The 9,613-nt window shown below is 46.2% G+C and overlaps 1 protein-coding gene across 5 annotated transcripts in view; it reads right to left on the bottom strand.

The window, feature by feature from the left end:
• MAPK4 (mitogen-activated protein kinase 4) overlaps positions 1-9,613 on the bottom strand; it is a 133,996-nt gene that overhangs the window by 84,908 nt on the left and 39,475 nt on the right. For 3 of the 5 annotated variants that reach the window (XM_025214884.1, XM_025214883.1, XM_025214885.1), the window contains one exon: positions 973-2,454. The exons of 1 other annotated variant lie outside the window; for it this stretch is intronic. In XM_025214884.1, the coding sequence (XP_025070669.1) occupies positions 973-1,518 (546 nt within the window). In that variant the 5' untranslated portion in view covers positions 1,519-2,454. Of the gene's footprint in view, positions 1-972; positions 2,455-3,154; positions 3,260-9,613 lie in introns of those variants that run through there. One more of the 5 variants, XM_025214886.1, reaches the window with a different exon arrangement.

Raw genomic sequence — 9,613 nt, 5'->3', positions numbered from 1 at the left:
TCTTTCCCTCCCCTAAGTCAGTAAAGAGCAGGAACTCAACAACTAGTGGTTACTACCTATTTAAAGCAAGGAAATCTTTCTTCATTTACTGAACTGCTTTCAACTGTCTCCGAGCCCCATAGGCTTGAAGGGAAACTAAGGAAACTTCAGCAAAGCTATCCAAGAGCTCATCAGTGATGTATACACAGCACTAATGAGCCTTGCTCCATTGCAACCAAAATCCCATGTGAGCCCAGGCAGTAAACGGGGGCAAAACTCATTTTAGTGATCTCTCTACAGGGGAACATATATGGGAGAAAGACAGTAAAAAACTCTTCTGACTATTCTCTGGACTATGGAATTTGACTGCCTGTTGCAGCAGATTGATTATTAATATCAGGTAGATCATGAAGTGACAAGCTGCAAATAGAAACGTCCTGCAAATGAAAAACCAAGGGCACATAGCACAGAAGTGAGGACAAAGATTACTCAGACCTCGGTACTAGAATCACGGTGCTACAATCGGCTCAGAGAGAGAGAGGCGGCGATTCTGTGCACTGATACCCAGAAATGTATCTTTGGGGAGGGAGGGGACAGGAGGGAGGGCACATGGAAACGGGATACCAACAGAAGATGTTTCAAGCAGTTGCAGCAAGTGCCCAGAAAATAATGCCCATCAGAAAAAGCACTCTAGTACAAACAGGAAGATAGCAAGAGGCTGAAGAGATAGGAATGGCACAAGTACTGCTCTCACATGAGGATAACAAAAATAAATCAGGAATAAAGTAAATCTGGTGTATGGGATCCTAAGGACACGGGTCTGGTTCACTGCACTCAGAACCTAGACTACCGGCCCGAACTGAACATGAATTCAATGATGAATGATCCCATGGGTTAGAGGGCTGAGTGGAGAAGGGAGGTTCAGGGCTAAGGAAATAGTCTGAAGAAAATCTCATTAAAAGAACTAGCAGCAGTGGTTGTCATTCCACATACCTTATGTGAGTAGTGCTGATCCACAATCCTCGCCAGCCCAAAGTCACCAATCTTCAACACCAGGTCCTCCGTACTAATGAAGATATTGGCAGGTTTGAGGTCTCTGTGTAGTACGTTGGCTGAGTGAATATACTTCAGCCCTCTGAGGAGCTGGTACATGAAGAGTTTGGCGTGTTCCTCTGTCAGCTTCCCCTGCTCTAGTAACCGAGCCAGATCAGTCTCCATGTACTCCTGGACTATGTACACCATGTTAAACTTGAAGAAATCCCCTTGCAGGTCAGCCCCCTTTGGCCCCAGCACCTCATACACCTTCACGATGTTGTCATGGTCAAGCCTACGGATGATTTTGATCTCTCGGAAGGCATGTTTCATGCTCCGTGCATCGCTGATGGCGATCTTCTTCACCGCCACTTTGCGACAGCTCTTGCTGTCCACTGCGGACAGAACCAGTCCATTCACACCAAAGCCCAGGGGACTGAAGTTGATGAAGCGGGAGCCCAGATCGTAGCCATACATGCTGGCAATGCAGTCGCACTTCTCTGCCATCACGGGCACAGTCCTTTCCTTTGTTACTTGAAAAAACTGGGATAGGCAAACAGCTTCCAGGTCACAAGCATGTTTTCAAATAAAACCTGTCATGATCCGCAGAAGCTTGGGGGTTTTCTTGCTCTGAGCCCACGGTTTCAAGAGAAGAAGAGGCTTCTCGATGTGCAGATGCAGCGAAAACAAACAGCAGCCCAAAAAGGTTTTTTTCAAAATAGATGGTGGGGGAGAAGTCTCCAAACAGCTTGGAAATTGGGAACACAGAATCGTTAAAAAAGAAATAGGTCTTCCTATCAAAACACAACGAGTTTATTTTTCTTGCTATTAAAAGATCAGCCTGCTAAATGTTTCAGCTACTCTGGCGTTTCTCTCTCAAGTCTGCAGTACAATAGTGAACTAATAGTCTAGCTGGTATTGTAGTATCTCTTCTTGGCCTTTTATTGCTCTCACCTCAGGTGTAGTTACTCAGTGGAGTCAAGTGAACTGACTGCAGTATTTAAAGGCAGAGCCCAGATATGTGCCACAGCCTGCTAGCTGGCCAAACATGGCCATCATCCCCCGAATTCTGGTGACAATATTCAAACTTGAGAGCTGGATTCAGATCCCAGTTTTCTTCCTCCAAAGCCTGTAATTCAGCAAGGTAATGCTATTCTCCTTCTTGTCCTCTCTCTATACGTGGCCCCCATTTTTCATCCAATAGGCATAAGACTTGACAGAGGTAAAGCACTTTTTGGATTGACAGAGGTAAAGCACTTTCCATCTGCTGAGCTCAGTCTAGGAGAATTCTGCGCTCGACACTCCAAAACCTTCCCCTTGAATGTCTGTTGTGAACCAGCCCAAGTGTCATTTGATCTTTATAGCCAGCTGGAACGTTTATTGCTGGTGGAGTTTCCTGCATCATACAGTCTGGCTATCCCTCAGTAGTTCTCAGCCCTCCTCCTGGAAGAAAAGAAGAGATTGATTGATTTGATAACAACATCAAATATGCACTTTCTATGTAAATTCTCTCCCCATGAAGGTTAAACATGAGCAAAACTGTAGGTGGGAATTATCAGCGGTGACCTTTTGGAAATTCATTAGTTATGCTCACCAATCGCACACATTACAAGTCTGCTTTCCAATGGATAGCCTTTGCTTTCCAGACCGAGAACAAAGGAGCTGAGAACTCTAGTTTTTCCTTTTGCTGTTTTTAACATGGGTTGAATATTTTACAAGGTAATTTGCCAGTGTTTGAGATGTGATAACACTTACATCCCCAACTGTCCACTTAGACAGCACAAACATGCTTCACCGAATTGCAAGAAGATGCATTAGCTGCACATGACGTAACTGAGGCATTTTCTCCTAAGCAGCTACAAAGGAAGGAATTTGTCATGTTCTCAATTAACTTGTGTCCAGAAGCTTGTCAGTTTGGTGTTTTGCTCTTCGTATGCAAATAATGCAGTGCAAGGGAGAGAGACTCCCACCGATACACAAACAAATACCTGGCTGGTATTTGTGCCTGGCACCAGCAAAGGTTATTGAAAAAAATCACATTAGCCTGAGCTAAAATTATGATGCCGTTCATCTGGAGAGATCCCAGCATGCTCTATACACTCCACCAACAAGATGTACAGATGACATAAATGGGCCGCTTTACCTGCTAGGGAGGTGAAGCCACCTCTGAGACAAAATCCGGCAACTGGTTTAGCTTCCCAGAGCAGCCCCACGTAAAAGGCAGTGTGCGATACCTCTTGCAGCTTTTAAACTGTGCATCCTTTGGCACAAGGACTTTGCTTTCATATGTGTTGGAACAGGATCTAGCACCCAAAAAAACCATCTGGGGTCCAGATTGGGCACGCAAGGTTTACTGTACCAGATGTGTGAAATAAAAGGTAGAGCCTATAACAGAAGCAAAGAGGAAGACTGGTTTAGTGGTCAGAAGGACTAGCTTAGGCTTGAGGAACCTGGGTTAAAGTCTCATTTGTCACAGACTCCCTGTGCGCAATGCACTTGGTCTTAGCACCTTGGTTCCTTATGTGAAAAATGTATATTAGGAACGTCCTCAACGGGTGCCAGGAGGAAAGAAAATAAGATGAAGATGGAGAACTGTAAAAGGCAGCAGTGGATCTAGGAGCAAGATGGGGGTGTGGGGGAGGGAAGGTGCAATGCCCCAATTTTGGCTGTGCCACGCATGCCCACCGAGCTCTGAGCCTGCTGCTTGGTCAGTGCAGGCTCCTGCTGGAGCTGTATGTGAGCAGTGAGCTCTGTGCTCACCAGCTGTTCAGGGTGGGGTCTGGCCAGAGCCTCTGTTTTCACACAGCTCCAGAGCCAAGGGGGTGAAGTGTGTGTGCGACCCTCTCTGGATCCCTCCCTGGTAACGAGGACCCTAAAAGTGTTGTAGATGGCAGTAGAGCCCCCATTAACCCTAGGCTAGGGAAGAGCATGACAACTACCAAGCCATCAGTACCATTTCTTATAGGAGCAGGAGGGATTACCAGAGACCTCCAAAGGTTTGTGAATTCAAAGAAGACTGACAAAGATCAGACAACGAATGGCTCAGATTATACCGGACTCTAGTCCTCACCCCTGCTACTGTTGCAAAACAGTCACAGAGCCTAGAAGCTCTGTCGACTGAATAAATTGGTCCCTAAGGGCTGCCATTTTTAAAAAAAAAAGATTTCAGAGCATAGATTCCCCAAGCTGGGGCTGCTTTCCAGCAGCTTGTAAAGACATCAAGCTGAATTCAAACCTGGGATAAACAATCATTACTCCTACCAAATTCAAGGTCCAGTGGTAAATCTCCTAAACTTGAGATATTGGATGTTGTTGGCCCTGTTCCTGCAAACTCTGGCAGCTGCCAAAAATCTTACATCATGGAGAGGAGCCACGTGATTTAGCACATTTCTAAAGATGGACTAAATCTCGTCCATTTACCGTGGAGAACAGAAGCATTGTCTTGAGTGGAGCATGACAGTGAGCTCACAATGCAGCACATTTCTCCTCCATAAATGCTAATGGTATGAGACGTTCCAGAGAAAGGAGTGAATCTTCATTAAGACGGATGACGTGCGTCATTGTGAACGGGGGGATCTGTCATGCACTAGCAGAGCCCAAAATGAAGGCACACACGGCGAGCCCTGCTCAGGTGTCTTCTGTATGGAGGGCGGGGGAGAGGGACAGGAATTCCTTTGCTTCACTGACACCTTGCCAGAAATAAATACAGAGGAGGGAAAAAAGCCAGATGAAAAAAACCCAGAAGTTGGGGCTTCATTTCTCATTCAGCGTCTCATAAGAATTTGTTCAACACCAGCACTTGGCAGTCCGACAGCCTCAAACTGAGGTGGGGCCCGGATCCAGAAATCAGAGTCCGGGGGACTTCTCTGGAGATCTTCGAACATGGAGAATTAAGGGACCACTTTTGATCCTAGGGCCAGGAGCTGAAATTAAACCTAACCTATCCCAGTCCACCCCGATCCCATGCACACTCCTGGCTTCTACTGTTTGGGCCCTGTAGCTTTTCAGAGCGCCAGTAGCAACTCTCAGGTAGCAGGAGCAGGTGAAGGGAAGGGGAATTATTTTGAGTATGCAAAGTAATACCACGCGCTTGCTGGGACTCTTTGGTTAGTGGTGCTGTTGTTAGGGGCTAGCAATAATAGACCTCAAGTACTTTCATGTGGTAGGTACCTTATCTCCACTTCCCAAATGGGCAACACAAAACCAAGTACTTGACTCACCCAGGTCACAGACCAGGTAGGGACAAAACCCAGCAGCCCCAACTCCCCATTTCTTATTCCCACTGTTATATCACATTGCCTCCCTACCCAGACTCTCCATCTCCCGTGGGTAGCACCAGGCAGAAGTGAAGAAATAATCTGACACCTCTGTCTAGACAAAGCTGCCCTGAAAGACACGAAGGGAAGGCTCAAAATCGGCATGTGCGATTCCTTCCCTTCTGTTATGAAATAAACACCTAAAATGGCTTATTATTCAGACCCTGTGCTGCCAACTGGCACATTACACTTAATGCCACCTGTATATTCACAGAGGCCATGAGGAACCAGTGCGCTGTTTCTCTTCACCTTTCCATCGTCTAGCCAGCGTGGGCTTTGACAACATTGAGGGATTTCTCTTCTATATGCCAGCAATTCCCCCCAAAAGTAAACAGCATTTCCTGCCCAGGCTTGAAATGCACAGCATTCTCCTTGGCCAAAGCTTTGTCACTGTTACATATGTATTATTTGTTGTACCCACCTAAATGGAGTTAAGGGCAAACAAAGGGGTGAGATGTTGGCTATGTGTTTGCTACAGCTCTCATTTGGCTCCGCAACCTGGGTTTTGACACAGATAATGTGTTTCTTTCTTCTTCTTTTTTTAAAATGTCATGTCCTGGGCCAAGTCAGTTCTGAATCCTATTGACTGAGCACAGCTCCATCATTCAAGTCGGCGGCGCTACCACTGGCAAGTATCCTACTTCCCAGGCTGTTCAGCTCAGGGCTTCAAATACCCAAATCCATGGCAGACATCCTATGCACAAGCCCCAAGCCCAGAGGCCTTGGAGTTCAGCTGCCCCCTAGTCTCACTTGCCCCTAGCCAAAAGGCCAAAGGAGCAACCTAGAAGTAAAGCCTGAGAGCAATTCCCCATCACCATAAATCGTGTTGCAAAGATCCTCGCATCTGGAGGCATTTATACTCTCAAAGGGGTCAGCCTGCCCACAGCACCAGGGACAGGTCTTCACCTTCTAATCACCCCAAGTCTTTAGAGGCCAAGCAGGATATCTCCCCTGCTAAGTAAGTAAAATCACGTAGACCAAAAACCACCTCATGGCAGTATCTCCTTCCTATGAACTCAAGGCAGTTGCATATTATAAGCCTCGTCTTTCAAATGTGTGGTAGCTAAGCACTGCAGAGGGGGTCTAGTCCTAGTCCATGCATAGCTAAGAGAAGGAATAAACCCTAAAACAAGGAAATATTGTCATTCTCTGCCAAGTCATCTGCAGGGGATGTACAATAAGCAATATCTATTCTGTCTCATATCCCAAGAGAAACAGAAACAAAATTTGCCTTGAGCTTCGGGAAATGTATTGGTTTGTTTCTACTTAAGAAACCGCATTGAGATGAAACACACCGAGAGCTGTGCAATACATATATTCACAGAGTATATGGTATAAGCCAATTTGAAAGAGTGCTGTGTTTGGCGGCAACAGCAGCAGTTGGCAAAAATAAGACATTTGTAAGTCTAATAAAGTGTAATTCTACAAGCATCTGGGGCCTCAGAGCACGATGCAGGTACAGCACGTACAGCAGCAGGAACAGATTTCATTTGTCTCAATATGGGCCTTGGAAGTGCCAAGCTGATTCACAAACTGGGTTTGCTTATAGCTACGTCTATGTGGTTTTTTAGTTTGAGAAAAACATTAAACACCAGATAGAGAACAGTGCGGGAAGTGCAACACAATTTTTGTAAGACTTCAATTTTTAGTTTGGATAATACCCCAGAACACAGGTCAGCCTTGCAAAATGAATGTATCCTGGACTGTTTCCAGTTGTAATGATATGGAAACAACCAGGGCACAACCAAAAAAAGCAAATCAGGCAGGTATCCAGCCAAAATGCCTGATGAAATGGTGTCACAGCCAATTTAGGTCTTCCATTACACTGATTCCCCAGCACCTGCTCAGATGCACAGCAGTCTAACTCAATGCAATTTGCATGCCAAGGAGACAAAGCAAAAATAAAAAAAGGGATATTTTAATGTAGCTGCTCCACCCTTCCCTCACCTACATACTTAAAACTTCTCCCTATTTCTCCTTCAAAAATCACGGCTTTGCTGTATGGACTTGGAAAAGTCACCTCTGAATTACTATCTATATAGCAGGGATGCAGAAAAACTTTGTTAACCCTGCACAGACTCAGATCAACCTATGTGGAGTATGTGGGTGCCTAAATATTAACAAAGCAAGGTCCACCCATGACAACAAGTTCCCTCCCAACCTACTTCACAATTGTAGTTTAGCTCTAATTAGAAATGGGCTCCCCAAAATAATAATGAAGCCTTGTTACACAAGACTTACAATGCAGTCCTTTCCCTGAGTTAATCTCCCGGGATCTCCATTAACTCAGCTGGAGCACGTCTCTATTCAGGATCTCAGGCTGGATATGCTTGATGAGAACCTAACTGATCAGACTTCACCAGTGATAATGGCCTGTTATTGATCAGCAACAAAAGTCCTGTTCTTCCATTAAGAAAATTAAATTGTTATGGTTACATGTGTACACTGGTGACTTATAATGCGTGCATGCATACATACACAAAGCTAGGCACGGCCTTAGGGTCATGCACAATATGGTCACTGGGGTTCTTAACTGGGGTTAAGAAGACGAAGAAGGCCATCAAGATTTAACAAATACAAACTATTAATACATCGTAGGGACAGCTCAAAGGGACAGACATTTGATTCAGTATGAAAAAGTCCAGCTCACGTTTTCCCACTCAAAATACCAAGCTCACAAATTATTATGACCTCAGACACCAGTCACAGCTCTGACTAGGAGGCTGCTTTGCACACGAGCGGATCCAGACTAAGCAAGGCAGCTGACCTCCCAGCATTTTGAGAGCCTTGGATGAATGCCACCACTAAGTACCATCATTAACTCATCACCCACTTTCCAAAAGCATTGATTTTTTCAAAACAATTTGGCCAAGAGGTCTTCTCCCCAGTCCTACCGAGGCTCTTTTGCCAGAGACTGGGCACCCTTGAAAATTATTGCCGTTCTGGAAGATCATAATGGTATGAGCAATACACCTCAGCACCTCCCTACAACCCTTCTGCTTTTCCTGGCTGACTGGAGGAAGTCAAATCCTCTTCTCTCTCCAACCACCATCCAGCCAAGTGACCCTGTTGGTAAGCACACTGCGCTCTCCAGACATATGATCTTGGGTTTCTACACATGCCCCAAAGTTTCACCCCTTCCTGTCAGCTGGCTCTTCAGCCCCATACAGAGGTTTTTGCTTTGCTTGATAATCAGCCTCCCCCACTACAGCTTAGCTCAGCTGCTTCTACTTGGTCTAGCAAAATTTGGCTGTTTTTGCCCTGCATCCTCCCAAGGTCCTTAATAGGCATCAGCCTCTGGGTCTGTGTTCTTGTTGGGGCTGGACATTGTAAGCATTGTCCCCTGTGGGCTACACAAGTCCTGCTCCCCCTCCGATTGCAATTAACAGGGTTGGGGTTCCTCGTTACATAGGGTAATTGGCAATTACAGACTACACTCAGGGAGTTGCTTCACCACTTCAGCTCCCACGCTCTTAGATGTTTAGCAGGAGCTCCACAACCACCATAGCTTCACCTGGTCCTGCTACCACCTGCCTCCATCCTCTCTTCCTAGCTAGCTTCACAGTCCGGCAGCTGTCTCTCCAATACCTGTACAGAAAGGACAGGGTGGGGAAAAAAGGGGGAGGGGTTGCGCTCTATGTCAGTGAGCAATATACGTCAACCCTCATCAAGACAGAATCCAAGGATGAGGAAGTAGAAGGATTGTGGGTTAGGCTACATGGGGGGCAAGGAGAAAGGGATTTGGTGGTAGGGGTCTGCTACAGACCCCCACATCAAGGGGAAGAAAGAGATTCAGGGCTCCTGAGGCAACTCTCGGAGACCATAAAAGCTAAAGAGGCGGTAGTCATGGGGGACCTAAACTACCCGGACATCTGCTGGGAGTCACAGACAGCGAAGTCCCACTGCTCACGCAGGTTTCTAACCTGTGTACAGGACCTCCACCTGACACAGGAGGTACACGGTCCCACTAGGGGGAATGCCATACTGGATCTGGTATTGGCAACGGGGGATGACATGGTAGGGGACCTCCAGATCGGTAGCCATCTGGGGGACAGTGATCACCTAATAATAGAATTCACCATCAGACATCGAGTGGGTAAGGTAACTAGTAGGGTGAAAGTGCTAGACTTTAGGAAAGCTGATTTCAATGAACTCAGGCGATTAGTCAAGGACGCACTGCAGAGTAGGAGTTTTGAAGGGATGGGATCCCAAGAAGGGTGGCTGTGCCTTAAGGAAATGATCCTTCGGGCACAAAGCAAGACGATCCCCGAGCAAGGCAAAAGGGG

Source organism: Alligator sinensis, unplaced genomic scaffold (assembly GCF_000455745.1).
Source record: "Alligator sinensis unplaced genomic scaffold, ASM45574v1 scaffold24_1, whole genome shotgun sequence".
NCBI lineage: Eukaryota > Metazoa > Chordata > Crocodylia > Alligatoridae > Alligator > Alligator sinensis.
Note: the sequence above shows the minus strand (reverse complement) of the source record. Positions and strands in the feature narration are given on the sequence as shown.